At 36.4% G+C, this 26002-nt stretch overlaps 1 protein-coding gene and 1 pseudogene across 1 annotated transcript; one reads left to right on the top strand and one right to left on the bottom strand.

The window, feature by feature from the left end:
- Positions 1-592: 592 nt before the first annotated feature.
- LOC130975148 (uncharacterized) lies at positions 593-1891 on the bottom strand. The gene is made up of 2 exons (XM_057899975.1): positions 1264-1891; positions 593-1110 (listed from the first exon to the last, which is right to left on the bottom strand). Exons 1-2 carry the CDS (start codon positions 1889-1891, stop codon positions 593-595), a joined length of 1146 nt encoding a protein of 381 aa, XP_057755958.1.
- An 11170-nt stretch (positions 1892-13061) lies between these two features.
- On the top strand, positions 13062-14108 carry LOC130973843 (uncharacterized; annotated as a pseudogene).
- The last annotated feature ends 11894 nt before the right edge of the window (positions 14109-26002 follow it).

Below are 26002 nucleotides of genomic sequence, written 5' to 3'. Positions count from 1 at the left end.
TGCACCTTCGGAAAGTAGCTGGTGCATTGCATAAGCCAAAGGGCATCCTTTTGTAAGCATAAGTTCCAAAGGGACATGTAAAAGTAGTCTTTTCCTGATCTTCAAGAACTATATGAATATAAAAATAACCTGTGTAACCATCTAAAAAGTAGTAGTGTAATTTAACTGACAGGCGATCAAGCATCTGATCGATAAAGGGCAGGCGGTAGTGATCCTTACGAGTGGCCTGGTTGAGGCGCCTGTAGTCAATGCACACTCTCCAGGAATTCTGCACTCTAGTTGCTATGAGCTCTCCTTGCTCAGTCATTACTGTTGTGACTCCAGACTTCTTGGGCACCACTTGCACTGGACTGACCCATTCACCATCTGAGATGGGGTAGATGATATCTGCTTCCAGCAGTCTGGTCACTTCCTTCTTGACAACCTCCAAATTAGTGGGATTCAGTCTTCTTTGGGGTTGATGAACAGGCCTAGTTCCCTCTTCTAAAAATATTCTGTACTCACAAACTTGAGGGCCGATGCCTACTATATCCGTCAAGCTCCACCCAATTGCTTTCTTGTGTCTTCTCAACACACCAAGCAGTTGCTCCTCTTATTGGGAAGTGAGATCCCTTGCAATGATAACTGGGAGCTTCTGATTATCCTCAAGGTAAATATACTTGAGGTGGGGTGGAAGGGGCTTTAGCTCAAATTTTTGCTCATGGCTGGGCTCTGGATTATCCGGAACTAGTGATAATGGCAAAGTGTCCTCATTGTGTTCAGAGGGTGTCCCCACACTTGGACCTTGCTCCATGTACTTCTCTTCCACTTCTTCCTGGTGAACTGTAGTCACAGTCTCATCAATGATATCACACTGGAAGATGGAATGATCTTCTGGAGGGTGCTTCATAGCTTTATTCAGATTGAAGCTCACTGCTCGGCCGTCTATCTCAAAGGAATAGGTTCCTGGGAATGGATCCAACTTGAACTTTGAGGTCTTCAGGAAAGGTCTTCCGAGCAAGATGGATGACGGTTTCCCTGAGTCATTTGGGGGCATTTCCAAGATATAGAAGTCAATGGGAAATGTGAGCCCCTTAATGCTCACCAGCACGTCCTCAGCAATTCCAACCACTGTAATAATGCTTTTATCTGCTAACACAAAATAAGCTATCGACCTTTTTAAGGGAGGGAGCCTCAAGGCATTATATATAGACAAAGGCATAATACTCACGCACGCTCCTAAATCACACATGCCGTCAGAAAATATTACATCCCCAATGGTACAGTTAACCATGTATGGACCTAGATCACTATATTTTTCAAGTATATCTCCCATCAATGCAGATATAGAATTACCTAAAGGAATAGTTTCTAATTCATTAATCCTATCCTTATGTATGCACAAATCTTTAAGAAACTTCGCATATTTAGGTACTTGCTGAATGACATCAAAAAGGAGAACATTTACCTCAACCTTTTTGAAGATTTCTACCATTTTTGGGTTGAGTTCCATCTGCTTCCTAGGCTTTCTTGCAAGGTGTGGAAATGAGACAGGGGTAACGTCTTTGGTAGCTTTAGCTTCTTCTAGTGCGCTATTCTCTGGTTGAGTTACTTCTACTTCAACCGTGTCTTGTACGTTACCTTCCTTTTCATCATCCTCCACTTCAAGCTTGTCCTCAGCTGGGGCATGTTCTAATTGGCTTGGCTCCTCATGATTCCTCTTTTGCAGTGTGGTTCCGGACCTCAAGGTGATGGCATTGATGCCACCCTTAGGGTTGGGTAAGGCTTGAGAAGGAATTCCACTGGAGCTTGAAGGCTGGTTGTTGGAGTTATTCAGTGATCCAATCTGTGAGAAAAGAACTTGCAAGGTAGAGTTCAAACCGTTTAAGGTAGAAGTGAGGTTGTTTTCCATGGTCTTTTGTCTTTGATCAATCAAGTGTAGTAACTCGTTATTAGAAGATGAAGAGGGGTCCTGAGGGGTCTGCTGAGACGCTTGGGACTGCCGTAGATGAGGTGCTCTGTAAGCCTAGTTCTGGTTCTATTGTTGATAGGTAGGATTCTGCTGATACCAGTTCTGTTGATTGTTGTTAGTATTCTACTTCTGATTTCCTTGGCCGTCTCTGCCTCCTCTATTATAGTTGTCCCTCCAACCTTGGTTAAAGTTCCCACATTGGTTATAGTTGCCGCCTTGTTGATAGTATCCTTGATTCGGGCGGTCATAGAAATTGTGAGTAGCTGCCACGGTGTTGTCTTCATGTTGGAGTTGTGGACATTCATCTGTGTAATGATTATAATCAACGCATATTCCACATACTCTCTGAGGGACTAGTTGTTGACTATGTTGTGGTGAAGGGGGTTGGGATTGTTGTTGGCCTAGATGTATCTGCTTTAGTAGGTTGGTCATCTCACATATGGATTGTGTGAGAGAATTATTTTCATTGCCAGAGAAAACCTTTGCCACAACCTTGGGGTGGTTGTTCCTGTTGTGCTTGTCATTCTGAGCGGACTCAACTAAGTCGGCGATTAGTTGCCATGCTTCTTCTGTGGTCTTGTACTTTTTTAGAAAACCATTGCTTGCACCATCCAATGTGGTCTTGTCCAAAGGTTTCATGCCCTGTGTGAAGTAGCTGATCAAGACCAACTTGTCAATCATGTGGTGGGGGCATGCATCTAGGAGATTATTGAAGCACTCCCAATACTCGTAAAGAGTCTCGGATTCGCCTTGAATAATCATTGAAATTTCCTTCCTCAGTCTATCAGTAACTTTAGCTGAAAAGTATTTTTCTAGGAATTCTTTTTGAAGTGTGTCCCAGTTAGTGACAACTGCTTCAGATTGAGTGTAGTACCACTCCCTCGCCGTTCCTTGAAGAGAAAACAAGAAGGCGGCTAGCAGAATGGAAGTATCAGTTGCACCATTATGCCTGACAGTAGAAGAGGCTGTCTGAAAATCCCTGAGGTGCTTGAGAGGCTCTTGAGCAGGTAAGCCATAAAACTTCAGCAGTAGATTGATTAGTGCAGTCTTCAGTTCGATATTTGCACCTAGATTTGGATGACGCACTTGGAAAGGTGGTAATGTAAAGTCTGGAGCTCCTGCCTCCTGAAGAGTAATCCTCCTAGGAGCTGCCATGTCCTCTACGCTCAAATCAACCAAATCAGTAGAAACGGGGCCTGTTTCTTCCTTAAATGATGTTTCAAATTCGTCCTCAGAAAGGGCTAACCGATGCCAAGCCTGCCTTATACGTGAGATAGTTCTTTCAATTTCAGGATCAAATACGGGTAGGTTCGGATCATGTAGTGAACGCGTTATTCAATGAAAGAAACATACAGCTCATGGTAATAAAATAAAATAAAATAAAATGAAAATAAAATAAAAATCCAACCAATAAATTAGCACACTGTTGCAACTCCCCGGCAACGGCGCCAAAACTTGACGTGGGGGAAAAATCACCGATCAAGAGTTTATAGAGAAAACAACGTTGCAAGTATAGCTCTTAACCAATGTTGATTCCACGTATCAATTTAGAAGGGGTTGTCACAAAATTTAGAAATAAAATACTGGGAGTATGAATCCCAGGTCGTCTCCCAACGAGTTGCAGAGAGAGTGCTATTTTATTAATCAGGGGTTTTCCTTGAAATTTTTGAGTTTGAGAAACAGAGAAATAAGTAATAGTAAATTCAAATAAAATTCTTGACCGGGAGAAGATTAATTGGAAGTTCTATCCTTGTTGGAAATCCGCAAGTGTAATCGTAAAAGATTGTTGTCTTACTTGGTCATCCCTTAATTAATAAGGGAAAGTCAAGTAACTAATTAACAAACTATATCCTCAGGTCCTAATCCTCTCCTAAGGAAGGATTAGAGTTAGAGACTAGAGTTATCAGTCATCAACCATCCATTAGGATTAACACTTGAGTATTCCAACTCAAGGTTCTCCTTTTAATCAACTCCCAATCAAGTTAGGGAACTACTCCATTATCATGAATGTAAACTTCACAGGATTAAAAAGGGAATAAAAGGAAGACATGATAAACAATAATTAAAAATCAATTAAAAATAAAAATGGTTCTTTGCTTAATAACTTCCAAAATCATGAACATAATTATCTAAACAGAGTCAATGGGCAATAAAAGAGCAAAGGAATAGAGAAATAAACTAGAATGAGGAAGCTCCAACAGAGGTAATGAATCTTCTCAATATTCAAAGCAAGGAAAAAGCATAAAACTAATAAGCTATGAATGTAAAGAAAATCTAGATGAAGAGTGATTCTCTCTTGATTCCGATCTAAAATCCTAAAACTATGCTAATGAGAATGTGTGTTGAGTCTCTAGGTGTTTCCTTGCTCTATTCTGTGTTTCTGGGCCAAAAACTAGATCAAAATACGGCCCGAAATTGCCCCCAACATTTTTTGTTAATTCTGCAGATCGCGCATGTCACGCGTACGCGTCGCTGGTCGTTTTAACGTGTCACACGTTCGCGTCAAGCACGCACTCGCGTCATATTGCAGAACTCCAATCCACGCGTACGCGTCAGGCACGCGCAAATTTCTCCATATCGCGCGCACACATGAGCCATGCGTGTGCGTCGATGCTCGCTGGTTATCTCCTTAGTTTCTTGTGTTCCTTCCATTTTTGCAAGCTTCCTTTCCATCCTCTAAGCCATTCCTGCCCTATAAAGCCTGAAACACTTAACACACGGATCACGGCATCGAACGGTATAAAGGAGACTTAAAATACACAAATCAAAGACTGTAGAAAGCAAGCTTTCAATCACAGAACAAAACTAGGAAGGGATTGTAAAACCATGCAAATCATATGAATAAGTAGGCAAGGATTTGATAAAAACCACTCAATTGAGCAAAAGTTAAACCATAAAATAGTGGTTTATCAGAGATGCATTACAAGCTTCATCAAAATTACCAGTTCTCCTCAGATACTCATCTCTCATGAGAGCCACCCATGGTTTGTCTAGACAATACATCAATTGCCAAATCAACCTGCCAAGTAAAGATAAATTAGCACAGGAAGGATCCCTAACACTCAGGCCACTAAATGTTTTTGGAGTAGCTACTATTTTCTAGTTGGCTAAACTCAATCTCCTTCCCTCTGGTTGTTCCTTCCAAAGAAATTGGTGCATCATAGATGAGAGCTTGTCACAAGCCCAATTAGGAAAAACAAAATCTTACATGTGATGAATACGGATAGAAGCAACAACTGAATTATTAAGCACAATGTCACTATTCTATTAAGTAGCCTGCGTTTTCACCCAAGCAATATGTTTCTCACCTCTTAATAATAGAATAAGATGCTACTCTACTAGCCCGAGAAGGATTCAGATTCACTCCTATATACTTTCTTAGGTCCAAAACAAAACGGATAAAAGAGATTTAGTAAAAACATCCCTCCTTCTAGCCAATACATTCTTAGAAAAAAGAGCTTTCGATTTGGCAATATTGACTTTCACACCAGAAGCTTTACAAAAGTACAGAGAAAGTGCATCATAATCTGAATATGAGCCTTGGTGGCCTTACAGAACAATAATTCATTAGCAAATATCAAATAAAAAAAAAAACTTTTACCCACCTCTAGACACAAAAATGGGCCTTCACACACTTTCATCAACCCGCTGAGAAATAAAACAAGTCTTTCCATGCACAGAACAAACAAATAAGGTGACATAGGATCACCATTTCTCAAACTCCTTTTAAGGGAAAAAATCATCTAACTTGCTACCATTCCAAGGAATAGAAAGAGAAGATGGTGTCACAAAATTAACAATAAGTCTAACTGTAGCCATAGAAAACCCAAAAGCAGTAAGAGTATACTCCAAAAATCTCCAATCAACTCTATCATAAGCTTTTTTAAGATCAATTTTAAAAGCAAGAGTACCTTTAGAGAATTTTGTATGCTTCAAAAAATATAAAATCTCTTTCACCATGTAAAATCTGGTTAATTAATAAATAATTAACTGATAAATTAATATTTATTCAGGAAAAATAGAAAAATGAATTTTTATAGTTTAATAAAATAGAGATAATTAAAATAAGAATTTTGACACAAATTTTTAAGAATTTGGCCCAAGATTGGGCCGAACGGACCAAACTGGACAAACCGAGCCTGTATTGGGCACAAGGTCCAACCCAAGCCTCATTAAACAAAAGGGCTCAGCTCTTCTCCCCCTTCCTATAAGCTAAACACGCTCGGGAAATAATTGAGGGTGGAGGAACAAGAATCAAACCCTTGGTTTGATTTCAATCCAAGATAACTTTTCGCTCCGAGCTCTGATCGCTGCACCGTTTCTAGCCACGCGACCATGGCGTTGAGCTCTACAAAGCCCACAAGATTATTTAAGAGGTAAGCCACGATTTCTCACCACTTTTTCCAGCCCTTTTGATGACAAGTCATCTTAGCCTAGTTTCACTAGTCTTTTTCTTTTGTTTTCACTTGAATTATGCACTTTCTTGAGCCATAAGCAAGCCAATTGGGTAGATTTTCATGCTTCCTTTGATTTAATCAACCATATGTGAATTAATGCAATTTCATGAGGTCTGAAGCCATAAATGTTGCATATTATGATAGATTGAACATCTCATGATTTTGAGCATAGCTTTGATGTGTTTGGTTGATTTATGATAGGTGAAGAAAGCTTGGAAAAAGGTTGAAGCAAGAAGGAGTGGCTAGAAGCAAAGAGGGAACAATGAAACAAGTGAAATTGAACCAGGAAATATAAAGTTGGAGTTGAAGTTAGCCCTCAAACTTTGGCACAAACTTTTGGTGAAAAGTTAGCCTCAAAGTTAGCCCCCTAACTTGAAGGCTAACTTGAGAAGTTGAAATTTCTTCCCTGGGCACTCAAAGTTTGCGCCAACGTTAGCCCCCAAACTTGGAGGCTAACGTTGGCATGAGAAATTATGCTCCAGGGTGGCCAAAGTTTGCGCCAACGTTAGCCCCCAAACTTGGAGGCTAACGTTGGCATGTCAATTCTCTCCAAGGTTAGCCAAAGTTTGCGCCAACGTTAGCCCCCAAACTTGGAGGCTAACGTTGGCACCATTTATGCATAAGGAAGGGCCAACGTTGGCGCTGAAGTTAGCCCCCTAACTTTGGCACCAACGTTGGCATCAGAAAATTGGGGTTGCTGATATAAAAAGTTGACCTCAAAGTTAGCCCCCTAACTTCAACTCAAACTTTGAATCCAACTTTGCAAAACTCAAATCCGGTTCAAATGGTTCACTTGGGTTTCTCTCCAAACTTCAAAGAGCAATTAACCAAGGCCTCTTTCAACCCAATTTCACCAAGAGCAAAGGCCCAACTCAAGGCTTGAAGATCAATTAAAGAAAGTGTATAAATAGGCTAGAATTCAAGTTATTCGGGGAGTTCCCTTTTTGAGTTTTCTTTTCTGATTTTCATAGAGCTTTCCTTTTGGAATTCTAGTTACTGAGTGATCTTTAGTTTCTTAGTTTGGGGAAGGAGAATTCCATTCTCTTCCTCTTAGTTTTATTGCTTTTAATTTCAATTACAATTGTCTTGGATCTTGGGTTGGAGAATTGAAGGAATTCTGTTTCAATCTCATCCTCGGATCTCTCTTTTTCTTTACTGCTCAATTGAATTTAGCTTCCTGTTAATTGTTCTTCTTCTATTCTCTTTGCAATTTACAATTCTCTTGCTATTGTTCTTGTTGGATCTAGGAAGGCATTGAGATCTAGACTTGGTTTTCTAGTCTCTGGGTCCTGAGATCTAAGTTTACCATTTCAATTCTCTGTCTCTTGCTTTATGTGTTCATTTAATTTTCTGTTTTGAATGCGATTCACCCCAATTCCCATTTACTTTCTATTTGATGCAATTTAACTTTTCTGTGTTTAATTCCTGCAACTCCAAGTCCCGATCCCCTTTACATTTCAAGCCATTTACATTTCTTGCACTTTAAGATTTTGCAATTTACATTTCTTGCACTCTAAGTTTCTGCCATTTAATTTCTTGTTTCTTAAGATTCAGCACTTTAATTTCTGTTCTCTTTAAATTCATGCCAATTTCCCATTCCCTTTACTTTCAATGCAATTTAAATTCTGCAATTCACCAATCAATCAACCAAATCTTGATTCGCTTGACTAAATCAACCACTAAACTAAAATTGCTCAATCCTTCAATCCCTGTGGGATCGACCTCACTCCCGTGAGTTTTTATTACTTGATGCGACCCGGTGCACTTGCCGGTTGGATCTGTGTGTTGGAAATTCGTTTTCCGCAAAAACACCATCACCTTTATTTTCGAATTTATTGATTAATGGTGTTGAGATTTTGTGTTATTCGAGTGTTTATGTTCGAATTAACTTGCAAGACTTGTTGGGCTTGGTCAGTTTAGTCTGTAGACATGGAAAGAATTCTCAACCCATAGTGAATTCTGAGTATATGTGATTAGTTATTGAGCTTGTATGTGTGGGTGTCTATGATGTGTATTAGGTAATGTATATGTAAGTGGTTTGGAGCTTGATTGAGATTTTGGAAGCTTGGAAGTGGAATTGTATGCTGAAAAAATTTGTTGGTGAGGTATTGAGGCCTTAGAAGCTTGAAGAAAGATAAATTAGAGGTGTTCCAGGTTGATCGGGGAATCGGCCAAGGTATGGTTTTGGTTTCTCGCATCTAAAATGTAATGTATTGTGAAAACTTAGCTAGTGACCCTAGGATAGGAATTGAATTGTTGATGCTGATTGATTGGTTGAGATGGAGTGTATTGATTATGTGATTAATGATTTTGGAGGTTGTGATTTGGTGCTCTTGTTGATGAAGTATGTAAATTGTATGTAATGTTGATTGGTGTGTATAATTGTTTATAAAGTTGAGTATTGTTGAAATTTGAAATATTGAATATAGTTTGAATTTGAATTATTGAGTTGTGATTGATGAAGGATCAAAATTAGCACGTTGTGGATTGAATGAGAAACTTGAAAATGTGAGTTGAGGATGTTTGATGCTGAATGGGTAAGGTTTGGGTTGATTTTAAAAGGTTTGTTACTATTAGATTTTGAAAGTGGACGTTTTGTAAAGTTTTATAAAAACCATGATTTTAACCAACTTTGGCAGAGTATAACTTGATCTTCGAACCTCCGATTTGTATCAAACTTATTTAGAAAGAAAATTTGGTCCGGGATGTTTAAGCTATTTGAAGAACAAAGGAAAAATGTTTTAAAACAAGAAAATTATGCGCGATCAAAGTTTGGTGTACAAAATAGAAAATTTTGGACTTAGCAGCTTTTTGAACTCCTGCTATGCATGCGTACGCGAGGGACACACGTGACGCGACCAGTGGCTATTGCCCAGGGGTCTCATGTACGCGGGGTGTGTGTCACGTACGCAAACATGGCATTTTCCTTGGTTGCATACGCGACCACATGGCACGCAACGCGAGCAGTGCTTTCGGGTTGAAGCGCTCGCGTACACGAACCAATGCCGCGTACGAGAAAGGTCGCACGTGACGCGAGCATACACTACGGGCTATGCTCCTCGCATACGCGAGCCCCTTTTTTTCTGAAACTATGATTTTTTTTATTTTTAACACATTCCTGCAGCTTTCAAAACCCTATTTTCTCTTGTTTAAAGCTTAGTAGGTGGATTTTGGGTAATGAAGTATAGTGATTTCCATGAAGAAGGTATGTTATTGATGAAGAAATAGATGATTTGATGATAAATCATGACTGATATGATTATGTGAGTTTACTGATGAAGATGGCAGAAGTGTTGTTTATATTATGAGTTAGATGGCTGTATTTTTTATAATGAAATTATGGCTGATTATAAATGATTGATTATTGATTGATTATGTGAATGTTGCACTTCTAAATATCTGAGATACGAGTTTTCCTGTGTGAAAACAGTGGCTAGCCACCACATGTTCCAGGTTGAAACTCGATACTCTACTGACCCCATGTTGTAAGTGTGGCCGGACACTGTGAAATTTCGGATGAGCTCGCCCCCATGGATAAACACTGGTGTGTGTTATATGAGGATAAATGATTGTGATTTGAGATTCGGGGATACACAATTGAGGGACAGTCCAATGGTTAGCTACCAGGACTTGTTGGGTTGGCTATATAACCGACAGATGAGACTCATCAACCATAGGACTGACATGCATCATATGCATCTTTGTGTTTGTTTGGTATACCTTGTTTAGATTGCCTAACTGATTGCATAAACTATTTGCTACTTGTTTATCTACTATAAATGCTTTCTACTTGTGATTTCCTTGCATGTAATAATTGGAAAAGGGAGTATTAGATAGTATGAAGATCCTTAGTTAGCGGCCTGATTTACTTTTGGTTTAGTTATGTTTTATAAGTTTAATTCATATATCAGAAGTTCTAGGATTGTCTTCGAGTTTCCTAGGACATTATACTGTTAGATATGTGGACACTGTTACCATGCCGAGAACCTCTGGTTCTCAAGCATAAACATTTTATGGTTTTCAGATGCAGGACGTGAGGCACCTCGCTGAGACATGCTGGAACCTTCTGGAAGCGAAGATCTTTGTGTTTGTGAGGGCTTTATTTTGATTATGTATATGTGTAGACACTTATTATCTACACTATTTATGTATATGATGTATTAACTTCCTTTTTGAGGTTATCTTGGAGACACTGGTTTTGTAAACTGTCTTTTGGGTTCTTTTATATATATGTATATATACTTATGTGTTCTGGCCGGTTTATCTTCACAAGCTGAGTCTTGAGCTTTGTTATCTGTATTTTGGAACTCTTTTGTATATATCCATGTTAGCTTACTCTTATCTCGCTTCATACACCACTAGCCTTAATGTGAGTATTGCGCTTTTTTGTTTAACGATTTTTGCTTCACCCTTTTCTTCAAAGGCTCTTAGATATAAAACTTTTTCAACTATATTTTATATATATATATATATATATATATATATAATTTACTTTTAGAGGTCATAATACCTCACCACATCTGTTTTATGACTTAAGCATAAGATTTTGTGTGGTAAGGTGTTACACACCACAATAATGTTCTCAAGAGCACTCCAACATGGAATGAAACCGCCTTGCAAAGAACTCACAATCTTAATGAGGAAAAGGCATAAATAATTAACCAAAACTTTAGTGATAACTTTGTAAATCACATTACACAAGCTAATAGGCTTGAAGTCATTCATATGAGTAAGTGTCTCTACTTTAAGGATCAGAAAAATTAAAGTCTCTATTACATTAGAATTTGAAGACTCGCTAGCAAAAACACTTTTAACAACTTTTCACACCTCATCCCCAACAATTTTCCAATATTCCTTGAAAAAGAAAGCTTGAAAGCCATCCTGACTTGGAGCCTTAAAAGGGATCATACTAAAAACTGCAGCCTTCATCACTTCCTCAAAAGTTACTGCTTTAGTGAGTCTATCACAAGCCATAGCGCTCAAGGTCTGCATAGAAACATAGCCTAAACAATCAACCTCTACTTCCTCAATAGAGCCAAACAAGTTCTTATAATAAGAAAGAACCCCTCTTTGAAGGATTTTCAAATTGGTTGACCAAGTACCATCCTCAACAAAAGCCCATGAATCTTATTATTTCTATGCACCAGAGTTTATATGTAGAAGAATCTAGTATTCCTGTCACCATGTCTTTCCCATGGCTCTCTAGATTTCTGGTACCAAAATAATTCTTTTTAAAGTAGATGCATGTTATATTCTTCTCTAAGGTCAATCTCTTTATTCTTGAGAGATAAAATGTCAGCCACCTCCAATCTCTTCTGAATAGAATCAACCTACCTTTCAAAGTGCATTCACTACATGAAAAATGCTTAGCACTGTTGAATTTACCGTCGAATTTAGTGCCAGACATTAGCAGCGAGTTTGCGATCAAATTTACCATCGAATTTGGGTTAAATTTGTAATTGTAAAATATTATCATCAGAATTGATATTCCGATGGTAATGTCAACTGTAATATTTGGTGGGAAAAAAAGAAATTATGGCATGCCCAACTATCATCAGATTTATCAGTGGATAAATTCGACGGTAATCTTGTTTAATGAAACGTTGCATTTTGGGCACACAAAAAACGTTGCCGTCAGATTTATCCGACGGTAATCGTGTCCTAAATGAAAGTGCAAACCGTCATCTCCCTATTTTGAATTTCCCTATCTCTCTCTCTTCATCACCACCCTCTCTCTCATCACCGCTTCCACCTTCATTCTCTTCCCCCTGCCATCACCGCCGTCGCCGCTCCAACGTTCTCGGCGAGCCAGAACCTTCGCCGCTAGCCGCGCTCAATGCTTCACATGGATTCGGAGAAGCAGAACATCCACTGCAAGCCAAGCTTCCATCATCACGAAGTTTGCCGCTCTCTCCACCGAGGCATACTCTGGCAAGCCACCTCCAACGCCGCAATCTCCACCTCCATCGTTGCTCTACTGTTCTTGCTCTGAGGTTGGTTTGGAATTTTGTAAATTTCTATTTTAATCTTCTCTATTTTAAATTCATTATGGTTAATTGGATTTTAATTTTTTTTGTTAGTAATTTGGTTTAGTTAAACTACTTTTTGCTATTAGTTGATTTAGAGCTAAATTATAATTTTTTTATTAGGATTTCTCTTGGTTCATAGCTAATTAAGCATACTATTGTGATTCTTGGATTTGTAATTTGAATTTGTTTAGGGTTCGTTAACCGATATTCTGCTGAACACTGTAATATAGGTTTGAATCAGGACTTTGTCTTTGGTGGGGAAAGTATTTTCTGGACCTTAGTGGACCAGATAGAAAGATTCCATTTCAATGGTGAAGATAGCGTCCGTTCAAAAATTCTTGGAAAGTATATATTTGACCCAAAACTTGATCAAATTGCAAGCTGATTCAACTTAATCTGGTTCGATTGGAATGATAAGCCCCGGTGTATTAGTTTTTTTTTTTTTTGACGAAATGATTACCTTCTCTCTTGTAATATAAGTAAATGGCAAACAAAATTCAATAATTAAGCTCCAACACAGAGTTTGAAGTTTGAAGTTTGAAGTTTGAAGCTTGAAACTTGAAGCTTGAAGTTAGAGAGAAGCGAAGAAGATAATCACATTGGATCTGATCAAATTGAATAAAAATGAGTTTGTTGAGTCCAAAAATGGAAAAGCTAGTGAAATGGGTAACCATTGCTGCAACCGTCACCGCTTCGTATTTCCCCTTGACCGCTGATTATGGCCCTCAGCCCAACGCTCTCGACTCTGTATGTAATCTTTCTTTTTCTGTCATTCAAAAGCTTTAATCTTTACCCTTTTCTTCATCTGGTTCCTTTTCTATATTATTATTATTATTATTATTATTATTATTGGATAGATGTTCTAGTTTTTTCCAAACTTCTCAATTGATTTTCTGGTTTATGGGCTATTACTTATTAGCTGCAAGTTTCATGGCTGCAATTTAGAATTTTTTTTGTCTCAAACAAAGCTCATGATAGCTCATCTAATTTGGGGATTCTAAGGTATTCAAATTGATACCTATTGGATAAATGTTGGTTTCAATTTGAAACTTTATTCAAAATCTACTGGTGAATTGGGGGTTGGACCACCATGATTGTTCTACTGGTGCATGGTTTCCTTCTTAAAAACTATTTAAATAATCAAATATCAACACTTTTATTTTTGCAAGTACATGCTTGTGGATGAGCTATAAAATGTTGCACTAATAACTAACTTTGTATATTAGAAACTATGGCCTTGCAATAGAGATAAGTATGTGCCTTTTGTAATTAGAATGCTATTTCTAGAACCTCTTTTCTGGTTGTACTCTGAAAATTAATTTCTATCATTTGAGCCATATTTTCAAGTATCACTGAATAAACCTTGTTTACAGAGTGCATAGTTTGAGCCCTTGATGCTTATGTGCTTCATTGGCAAGAGTGCCTGAATGTCAATACATCAATCTACTACAATTGGATTCTCAAAACCCAAAAGCTTCAGAAAATGTTTGATTTACAGTTTTTATTAAGAGCATCTGTTAGTCTTATTATTTAAGTTTATGTTATCTTAATGGCAGGTTAAGAAATAAATACTTTTAGCTCAGAGTACCGTGAAGGAGTACATTTTCGGATCAAAGAGAGTCTCAAGAAAATCACCTGGCGAAATTGGACAGCAGCAAGGAGAATCCATGAACTTATCTTCATACTATGATAATACACATTTGATCCATCTTGTTGAGTGAAGGTTTTCTTTTTAGCCATTTGCATCTGTGAATTAATGTTGTCTAATAGAATGATTTAATGACAAGAAATGATCGTTATACTCATTTTACTTGAGAAAGTGTGCCGACTCAAGTTCAGTACCAATGGCATAAATGGCATAAATATTTCGTTTATCTTTTGTTAACTTTTCTACCCTTTTATATGGATCCTGTGGCCTATCATATAAAATGATGCATTCACAAGTGTATATTTTCGTTATGAACCAACCTTCATATTGTGTAAAGTGAGCAAATAGCTCTCATGATTATTGAATGAGCAGCATATCCAACATTATGACACCTTAAGTATGATAAAGAAAGGAAACAAAAAACACTGCAAAAAAATATTAGATATGTACTCTTAACCTATAATAATCGTTAAAATATCATTTAATATGTTTTATGCTCTTTACTTTTACTTTTTCTCTACATCCAACATATTATTATTTTCTCTCCAATTCCTTTCATCAAGTAAAAGATAAGAAGAAAAAATATGTTTTACTTTCTTCATCCAAGTAACGAGATTATAGGTATTTTTCTTCCCATTTTTTACTTCTCATCCAACCTTTTTTTTTCATTCAATCAAAAGCGTCGATATCACAAGATTCAAGGCACAAACAACAAATGAACACAATATATTGGCATTCCAACAAAAAATAGTGAAAATACAAGGCCATGATCAACAAAGCTATTCACTTTTCACACTTTCAACCTTTTATAAAATGAAAAAAAAATGAAAAATTTTGCCAGAAGTAAAGAAATAAGGAGCCATGCTTCAATGAATCAAATCATAAACTAAATTGAACATCCTAACCAGCCCAATAAAAAAGGGAGATGGGGTGTGTCATAACCAACACTCATCTAATCCAATCACTGTTCTTTGAAGTAGTAGTCTTAAAAAAACACATTCAACTTTGTTGTTGTGGATCTATGGTGTAATTCAAAGATTAAATCTTTGTAATAATTAATCTTGTAGGGGTGGTGGTTGTCATCATCATCCTGCAGAACATAAATCAACAAGAAAGGTTTGTATCTATACAAAATCTTATTCACTTTTGTTTAGCATTTGAACTCCTCTTAGCTTCAAGTGTTGTAGCTTCTTTAATTGCTACTTGTGCTTCATTCTCCATTCCAAGTCCTCCAAGTACAACAGATTCAAGATAAAATGCAATGTACCATACAGGGAAAATCACTCTTGTCTGTACTGCATCGTTCAGTGCTTCTTGATACATGTCGCTAATAAGATAACACAGACTGCGTCGTGTATAGACTGTAGGAGAAACCATTGTTCCGGAATCAATGAACTGTGTATAATACAATTAAGTCACATTTAGATAAATATTATAGTTTAATTAAACAGCTAAAAAGAATAAATTCAAAAAATTCTACCAAAACTATTCCTTTATCAACAAAATATTGATGTGAAAGTGAAACCCTAGTTACCAGAAAGCAGGATATTTGATTAGTAGCATTGGTCCCATTAGTGTTAACACTCTTCGGTGCATGAGCAGGATCATCCTGAATCAATTTTTCCCCTCCTCTGTCTTTATCAATTAATAAGCCAGAATCAACTTAAACTATATCATATGCTTCCTCCTATGATCTATTCTAATCCTCTAATGTGCAAAAAGTACCAAATTACATGAAAATGAGAAGATTATAATGTTATTACCCTGACAACAGTAGAAGAAAGTCAGCGTTTAGCAGGAGGTTGACCTTCTAGTTCATTCCTGTCTCCCTGTATGTCAAATTACACTATTTAACCAAATTCCTAAAATCATATTACAAGAAAAATAATAGTTTCTGCTCTAGGAAAGAAAGGGGAGGGGGATTGAGACTGACATGGGAAGGAAAGGGTTATCGGCGAGGAGCTGAGAAGGGACCCCTTTGAAGGCCTCGAAGATCACGAAACCGCTCCGTAATCTAAGAAAATTGAACAAAAAAGAAGCAGAATCGATGAATGAATTGGAGAGAGTGGAAGTAAAGTGGTGTGGTAATTGGCGAGAGAGTAATGAGTGACCTCGCGTTGTTAGCGGAAAAGCTCATCAATCTCATTGCGGAGCTGCTCCTTCGACTTCTCCACTGTAGTGCCTGCGTCGACGGTTTTCCCATGTCGCCCATTACCTTCTGTTTGGTGTACCTGAACTCGGCCAGGTTCCGATCTATGCCTCTACTTCGACAGTGCTCTACCACTCCTTCTACTCCATCGTGCAGTTCCATCTGCCACTTAGATGTCCAATCCAGGCTTTTCCCTCATCCCAACCCAATTTAACCCTATATTTAAATTTTCCCCATATGTTAAATGGAAGTTTATTTGTGAACTTTTTCTTATTGTGAACCAACCCCTATATTTTTCATTAATTTCATTTATTACCTGGTCCATCAAGGACCATAAGATACTTTCCCCACTGAAGAAAGCTCCTTGAATCAGTTTCAAAGTTAGTTTAGTTTAGTTTTCTAATCTTAGTAGATTTAGGTTGATTAATTTATGTTAGATTCAATACATTAGGTTTTGAATTGTTGAAGTGTTTGAAATTTACTAATTTTGTTTTTTCCTGCATTGATGATTGTTTTACTGAGAAATTGTTGCTGAGATTGTTTGCTAATTGTTTAATATTAGTTTAATTTAGTTTAGGTTTGAAGGAAAATAAAAATATACAACTAAAAGGTCTTTAGGAAGCAAGTTTTCAATCATAGAAAATTTTTAGGAAGGAATTATAAATACATGCAAATCATATGAATAAGTGGGCGAAGATTTGATAAAACCACACAATTAAATACAATATGAATCATAAAATAGTAGTTTATCAGTGGTTGCACAACTGGTTTAGCATCATCTTCAAGGAGAATCTTGTGCATACACTTGGTTGGACTAATCCCCTTCAAGTCACTAATGGTCCACCCAAGAGCTGTTTTATGGCTCTGGAGCACTGAAACGAGCACCTCTTCCTCTTCAGGCTTCAGAGAAGAGCTAATAATCACTGGATAAGAATCATTTTCATCCAAGAACACATATTTCAGAGAAGGAGATAAAGGTTTGAGCTCAAGCTTGGGGGCTTCCTCCTCTGCTTTAGGTGTGTGAACCATAACCTTCTGGGGTGGTGAATCATCAACTTCAACTAATTCAAACTCAGAAACAGGATCTAGAATGTCATCAAGCACCTCAGCTTTCAGTACCTCTTGAACAAGTGATTCAATAACATCTATTTTCATGCACCCTTCAGAATCATTAGGGTGTTTGAGAGCCTCAAAAACATTTAGGACCGCCTGTTCTTCATTCAGCTCAGGGTTGATTCACCCTTTTACACATCAATCAGAGCTCTACCTGTAGCTAAAAATGTCTACCAAGTATAATAGAGGATTTTACCTCCTCTTCCATGTCTAATATAACAAAATCAACAGGAAAAATAAATGGTCCTACTTTAACAAGTAAATCCTCAACAACACCCACAGGTAATTTAATAGAAAGATCAGCAAGTTGAAGAGAAATACGAGTGGATTTTACCTTCTCAATTTGAAACTTTTTCATCACTGAAAGTGGCATTAGATTGATGCTAGCTCCAAGATCACATAAAGCTCTCTGAATGGTGACATCTCCAATGGTGCAAGGAATTATAAAGCTCCCTGGATCTGGCATCTTCTCAGGAAGATTGTGTTGAATAATGGCACTGCATTCTTTAGTTAACACCACTGTTTCTTGTTCCTTCCAATTCCTCTTGTGGGTCAGCAATTCTTTCATAAATTTAGCATAGAGGGGCATTTGCTCAAGAGCCTCTGCAAAAGGAATGTTGATCTGTAGCTTCTTGAAGACATCTAAAAATTTCGAAAACTGTTTTTCTTTGGAAGCCTTCTGAAGCCTCTGAGGATATGGCATTTTTGGCTTGTATTCAGGAGCCTTTGGCAAGGTAGGATAAGTGTCAAGAGAATCAGGGAATGGCTTATCTGCACGCTTAGGAGGGGTGCGCTCTACTTCTTCCTTCTTCTCCTCTGGAGCTTCTTTTTTCAACTAATTCTTCAATGGCCTTGGTCTCAGAGCCAGCTACTTTACCACTTCTCAACTGAATAACCTTGCAATCTTCTCTTGGGTTCACCACTATATCACCTGGTAATGTACTTGCAGACCTCTTAGGTGTTTGCTTGCTCAGCTAGCCCATTTGTACTTCCAAATTTCTAAAGGAGGCTCTGGTTTCCTGCATAAAACTCTTCATCATCTCCCAATTAGAATCTTCTTGGGATTTAGAGTTAGCCTGCTGAGGTGGTTGTTGCTGCTGAGACTGAAATTGGCGGTTATTGTAATTATTCTATTGGAAGCTGCCCTGAGAATTATTGTTGAAATTCTGAGGTCTCTGAGGTTGGTCTCTCCACCCAAAAATTGGGTGATTTCTCCATCTTTGATTGTATGCCTTAGAATATGGGTCATTATTGAGATTTCTAGAACCACTCCCCGTGTAATTGACCTGTTCAGAAGAGGATTGAGCATAATCATAATTATCATTTTGCACTAAATTTCCTGTCATGTCATAGGAGACCTCTTGAGGTGGATTTTGGGTGTTGATAGCTGAGACTTGTATGCCACCCATATGTTGAGTAAGTAGACTAATTTGCTGAGACATAAGCTTGTTCTGAGCAAGAATAGCATTAAGAGCTTCAACTTCCATGACACCCTTCTTCTGAGGAGCCTCAGAGTTCACATGATTCCTGTTAGATGAGTATAAATATTGGTTGCTAGCAACCAATTCAATAAGCTCAATAGTCTCCTCCGGTGTCTTCTTCTTGTGTAATGAACCTCCTGCAGAATTGTTTAAGCACATCTTAGACATTTTACTCAAGCCTTCATAAAAGATATCTAGTTGAGTCCATTTAGAGAACATGTCCGGAAGGCATTGCCTAGTCAGTAGCTTGTATCTCTCGCAAGCTTCATATAGAGTTTCACCATCCTTCTGTCTGAAGGTCTGAACCTCCACCCTAAGCTTAGTCAGCTTCTTTGGTGGAAAAAATTTAGTGAGAAACCCAGTAACAACCTTGTTCCAAGTATCCAGACTCTCTTTGAGTTGGGAATCTAGCCATACCTTTGCTCCATCCCTCAGAGCAAACGGGAAGAGCATGAGTTTGTATACCTCTGGGTTCATTCCATTTGTCTTCACAGTATCACAAATCTGTAGAAGACTAGAAATAACTGATTTGGGTCTTCGTGGGGAAGACCATGATACTGGCAGTTTTGTTGCACCAGGGTGACCAGTTATGGCTTCAACTCAAAGTTGTTCGCAGCTTTAGGAGGCACCACAATGCTTTTTCCATAAAGATCTGCAGTAAGAGCAGAGTAAGAGCCAAGTACTCTCCTTTGTTGCTCATTTCCATTCGGATTTGCCACATTGGCATTATCAGCATTGTCAGGATCCATAGTGAATTCTGCAGCCTTGCAAAGTTTAGCTTGTTGTAAACGCCGCCTGAAAGTCCTTTCAGGTTCAGGATCAAAGTCTAAGAGATGTTCTTTGTCTCTGTTCCTGTGCATAAATAAATAGAAGACAAGAAAAAAATGGAACTCTCTACGTCAGAGTACAAGAATTCCAAGTGAGGTAACCTGAACTAGGAAACACCAAACTTAATTTCAAAAATTACTAAAAATATTAGTGCTATTAAAATATTTTTTTCTTCTTTTTTTTGAAAATATTAAAAATAGATTTTAATAAAATTAAAAATAAAACGCCTGATCTAAACAATCAAATAACTAATAGTTGTTAATCACTATCAATCCCCGGCAACGGCGCCAAAAACTTGGTGCGGTAATTTCTAACCACAAACTAACCGGCAAGTGCAATGGGTCGTACCAAGTAATACCTCAGGTGAATGAGGGTTGATCGCACAAGGATTGATGGACTAAGCAACAATGGTTAAATGATTTACTTAGTTAGGCAAGCAGGAAAAAGTGTTTGAATATTCAAAGAGCATTAAACAATCATACAGAAATTAAAATAGTAAAGTAAATGGGTTGGGAATAAAATATGGAAAGGGCAGTTAAGGTTTCAGAGTTATCTATTTTTCCGGATTAACTTTTCTTACTAACTATTTTAATCATGTATGATTTAATTTATGGCCAACTACATGTGACTAGACCCTAATTCCTTAGACCTTTCTAGTCTCCCCTAAAATTCATCCACTGCCAATTCTTTAGTCAATTAATTCCAATTAGAGGGTGATGATCAAATTCCAGTTTATATGCCACAAAAACTCTAATTACCCAAAAATAAAAGGATTATATGTCACGTATCCCGTTAAGTCCAGATAATTAAAATTTAGGAGAATGTGTTTTCAAGCTGTTGTTCAAGTAAAGAGTTTTTCCAAGTTATACAAGAACTCAAATAGAAAGAGGGTCATACTTCTGTTCCACCCAAATTCATAAGATAAAGAGCGAAAATAATTCTTAAATTATAAATCCATACATGAATTAAAATAGAAAAAGCAATAAAATCAATCCATACAAATAAATAGAGCTCCTAACCTTAACAGTGGAGGTTTAGTTGCTCATGGTTCAAAGAAAAAATAAGGATTCAGGTAAAATGTACTGAGTTCCAATCTGATGGAATGAATGGAATTGAATTCCTTTTATATCTAATCCTAATATATTTAAAATCTACTTTCTAAAATTAAGATAATATCTTTTCCTATTTTCCAATTCAAATTTGAATCAGAATCAATTATATAATCCACGCCTTGTAACGTGGGAACCACTTGGCTTCACTGGATCCGCGCCTAACTTGGCAGAGAGCTGCGCCTTACTTGAGTGCCAAAATGGGGCCCAGAAATCGCCCCCAGTGTTTTCTGCTTTCTCTGCACGTCGCGCATGTCACACGTACGCGTCGGTGGTCTTCTTCGCGTGTCACGCGTACGCGTCAGGTACGCGCACGCGTCGCTGCACAAATTTGCTTTTCACGCGTACACTTCAGGTACGCGCACACGTCACTCCTCGCTGATCATCTTCTTTCATTCTTGAGCTCCTTTTATTTGTGCAAGCTTCCTTTCCATCAAATCCAGCCAAATGCTACCTAAAATACACAAAATTACATGAAACTCAAAGTAGCATCTATAGTGGATAAAAGATAATTAATTCTTGATTAAACTCAATAATTTAAATGTAAATTCACTAGAAAAAGACAAGAAAGATACTCACGCATCACACGCATAAAGATAGTTTTTTAGAAAAACTGATATGTTGCAGAAAATTCAGTTTTTTATATCCATTTTCAAACTTTCATAAATTCCTCTACAAAATTCCATTTTTCCTCATCTTTATATGGTTTTAAAGGTCTTTTAACAATCTTTAAGTTAAAATAACTTTCTCTCAATTTCAAACTCCAAGCGCCAAGTTATGATCCATCGAAGTTGGTATAAAAATCTGTTTTTATCAAATTCTCATAAACTCTCAAACTCATAAATTTATCATTTCAATTCAATAATGGACCATTCCAAAACCAGTCATACCCATCCCAAACACTCATTTATAAATCCTCAACCATTCCAAACCTAAATCATCTCACTTCCAACTTATTTAACCCATCCTATCAACATACTCATGTTTATTGACAACATACAGTATTCATATATCCAATTTCTCAATCACCCAATAATCAATCATCGCAATTTCATACAACAAGTTACACAACTTACCTCAACTTACCACATAGGGGATTTTGTCACCCTATCACGGTCTCTGGCCCAATTTCAAAAATCACAATATTCATATGTCCAATTCTCAATTGAAACTCAACATACATATTCATTTTCATGCAACATACCACCAACATATATTATAATTTTCAATTATAACAACATCACATAACACTTCTCAATTCATGAAAAACTCATTATTTTCACTCTCAATTTTCATATCAAAACACATCAACCAACTCAATAATCATAGTAACAATTATTCAAACATATCAAGAATCAATTCCACTCAACTTATCTTAGGGACAAGTAACCTAAGTTTTTACAAACTCTTACATAATGCCTACTCAAAACTACCACCCGTACCTTAATGTCACATTTCCACGTTTCCAAGCTTTTTTTTTTCAAAATTCCACCAAGTCAAGCTTCCAATTACTCAATCTAACATCATATTATACAATTTGGCACAATATTAAAAATAAGGGTTTTCATAAATTGATGAACCAAGAGAAAAAAAAGGATTTTTTTACCTTTATCCACTGAAATTAGTGATGGATACCCCCAAGAATATATGCTAGAGGACCCCCATAACATCAAAATCACCAAAAATCCTCAATACCCAAACTAAAAATGCAATTTTATATTTGAATAAGAAAATGGGCTAAGATTTTGAGTTACTCACCAAAATATTTAAATAGAAATGAAGAGGGAGAGACAAGTTTCGCGTGGCCGCAAACGGCTCGTCAATTGGAGCTCCGTAGCAAAAGTTAAGGTTTGAAGGTGAGGGTGGTTAGGGTTTTCTCTCCTCTCAATTTCGAACCTCTCTCATAAAATGGGAGAAGTGGTGACTAAAATCTCATTAAATATTAGTATATATATGGGGTTTGGGTCGGATAAGGTCCAATTTCATTTCTTTAGTTCGTTGGCCTAATTTTGGGCCAAAATATTTAAAAGATAAACATTTTAATTTGCATCCTAGATATTTTTATTTCTCCAAATCATAAATATTAAATCTCTAATTCTATTTCACTCTCATTTAATTTATTTATTAGTTGTTAATTATTTATTTAATTTTTTGCGAGATTTTACATTAATAAAACTCAGTTAAACGGATCAGCTTCTTCTTATCAAATGTAGAAAATGAATCATTTGGATTTGAATAAGCTATACAGAAAAGTAACTCAAGATTTACCTCTATAAAATGATAGTTAAGCTCTTAGTTATTTATCAACCACTTGATAAAATAACTCAATCTGGAATTGGTGCAAGTTTGAGACTTTTGGATCTTGTGCCTTGATTTTCATTATGTTACAAATATATCATCCATATTGGAACGTAAGTATTATGACTATAAAAAAATACTAAAACTTTATTAAGATGTCAATCATCATCATTTCTTATACTTTGCAGTCGTTGCTTGATCACTTTAACCAATATCATAACATTTACAATGTCTTTATCACTTTTTTGTAGAGTTTGAGATAGTTCATTAGTAAGCTTTATTTTAGCTTTCATCAAATGTAAATTGAATACAAATTCAAAAAATTGAATATGATTTAATAATTAATAGGTTCTAGCTCTTTGATCAGGGTTCAATTCAATCTCCCTCAATTATTTAAGGAACATCTACCACGAAGAAAAAATAGAAATCAAGCCAACCTATATAGAATCAACTGTCCTTTTTAATGTCATTTCTTAATTTAAGCCACTCCTAATAGAAGCATCTCTATTTTGTAATATAACAATTATCTTTTGCATTTGACTTTCACAAAGTATGTCTTTACGTTTGTAAGAAGCTCCAACAATATTGCACAAACTAGCAAGCAAATTAAAAAGTAATACAATTTCAACCAGTTTTTTTTTTGTGACAACTACAAGTACTAATTGAAGTTAGTGAGTAAAGCAACGAACATAAAAAGTACAACCATTTTACTTCAAGATCAAACTTTTTAGGCCGTTAAATTCTTCTTGTATATTGCTAGCTCTATCGTATCCTTGTCCATGTATTCTTTCTAAAATTAAATGATGCTTTGCAAATAAAAACTCCAAACCTACCTTTAACTAGAAAGCATTTGTGCTAGAATCATAGATAAGACCAAGAAACTACTCCATAACATACCCTTCTTGTTTCACATACTGTAAACAAACAACCATTTTCTCTTTAACAAAAATATCTTGAGCTTCATCAACTAAAATAGCAGATATGTAATCTCCAAGAACATTAAAGATAATTTTAGCAGTTTTACTTGTAGTAGCTCAAATAATGTCTTTTTAAATTTTAGGTGTTGCTAATTTAAGATTTTCAAGAGTATTTTTGAAAACGATCAATTTCAGTATTATGTCGCACAAAAAAGTCTAGAAGCTCCAAAAATTTTCCATGATAGTTTGAGTTGTACAGACAACCAATTTCTATCACAATAAAAATCAAATGCACTCAATTCTTGCCGCTAAATATGTTCGATAATCTCTTCTAGCTTAGTTTGAATCCTTTTAAAACGCAACTTCAATACGTTGTTTTTGCTTCATGGGCGTTTCACAATATCTGTAAGCATGATTGTGAGCACTACATCATGATTTTTAACATGTGTTTGCAACCTCTCTTTCGTTTTTCAATTTAAAAATTCCTTCTTTAAAAAACATCATTTGCATTATCAAATTTCATAAGATAACAACATAGGCCAAAAATCATTTTTTTGATATATTACAATTTAACAAATTACCAAATTCATCAAACCAATTAGCATTGAATTTATGGAGAGGTCCCAAAGTATGTTTGCAAAAAAATCATGTTTTCTTGATTGACAAGGACCCTTTTTACAAATAAGCTCATCTAATGCCATCTCTATCATTTGGATCATAGATTGAATTCTTAGGTCGTTGTCTAGGATTATTTATTAAACCTTCCATATTTAATTCTAAAAACTTTTTATTAAAAGAGACTAATAGAGTGACTTTCTAATTCAATGTAGTTTCCTTTTATTTCTAAAAATAAAGAAATATATATTCTAAGTTACAATATTAATCAAGTCAATTTTAAAATTTATAGGCAACATAATTTCATAAAAAATAACACGTAATTACATAAATTTATATTACTAACAAAACAAACATAATTACATAAATTTATATGACTAAAATTCATAATACCAAAAAATGTAAAACAATAAATAGTAATAATTAAAATAAAATATTTAATAAATTTAAAAATAAACAAAACCTCGAATAGTTGAATCCTTAAAAATAACAGTTAGTTAAAATTTGGAATTGAAAAAATTAGAAAAAGAAAATTTTATTAAAAAAGAGTGGCATAAAAGAATATGAGATTATGAAGTGAGAAAGTGAAAAGATAGTGAGAGCCAAAAAAGAGTGGGATAAAAAATGAGGTAAAAAAATGACACGGTAGAGAGAGTGGTGGACGAAATTGTGATCACATCAATGTAGTATTCTTTGTTGTTGTATGGAATCATTATTATGGCACTTATGTGTGGACACAACTCCGTTCAACTAACCAGCAAGTGTACTGGGTCGTCCAAGTAATACCTTACGTGAGTAAGGGTCGATCCCACAGAGATTGTTGGTATGAAGCAAGCTATGGTCATCTTGTAAATCCCAGTCAGGAGGATAAAATTATGGAATTTAGAAAATCAAATATGATTAATAAAAATAAATAGAAAATAAAATAGGATAGAGATACTTATGTAAATCAATAGTGGGAATTTCAGATAGGTGTGTGGAGATGCTAGAATCCTTTTGAATCTCTACTTTCTTATTGCTTTCATCCAATCCTTCTTACTCCTTTCTATGGCAAACTGTATGTAGGGAATCACCATCATCAATGGCTACTTTTAATCCTCTCGGGAAAATGGTCCTATGCGCTGTCACTGCACGGCTAATCGTCTGGAGGCATCACCCTTGTTGATGGCTACATCCCATCCTCTCAGTGAAAATGGTCCAAATGCTCTATCACAGCACGGCTAATCATCTGTCGGTTCTCAATCAGGTTGGAGTAGAATCCATTGATTTTATTGCGTCTGTCACTAACGCCCAGCCTTCAGGAGTTTGAAGCTCATCACAGTCATTCAATACCGGAATCCTACTCGGAATACCACAGACAATGTTAGACTTTCCGGATTCCCGGGATCCTACTCGGAATACCACAGA

The sequence above is a fragment of the Arachis stenosperma genome, chromosome 4, assembly GCF_014773155.1.
Source record: "Arachis stenosperma cultivar V10309 chromosome 4, arast.V10309.gnm1.PFL2, whole genome shotgun sequence".
Classification (NCBI taxonomy): Eukaryota; Viridiplantae; Streptophyta; class Magnoliopsida; order Fabales; family Fabaceae; genus Arachis; species Arachis stenosperma.
Note: the sequence above shows the minus strand (reverse complement) of the source record. Positions and strands in the feature narration are given on the sequence as shown.

What these genes read in the sequence shown, in the direction of transcription:
- LOC130975148 (XM_057899975.1), bottom strand. Translation starts at nt 1,891, where the DNA reads ATGGAAAACAACCTCACTTCTACCTTAAACGGTTTGAACTCTACCTTG. An exon ending in AGGTCCATACATGGTTAACT is followed by an intron (nt 1,111 to 1,263) that starts GTACCATTGGGG and finishes GCATTATTACAG; the next exon opens with TGGTTGGAATTGCTGAGGAC.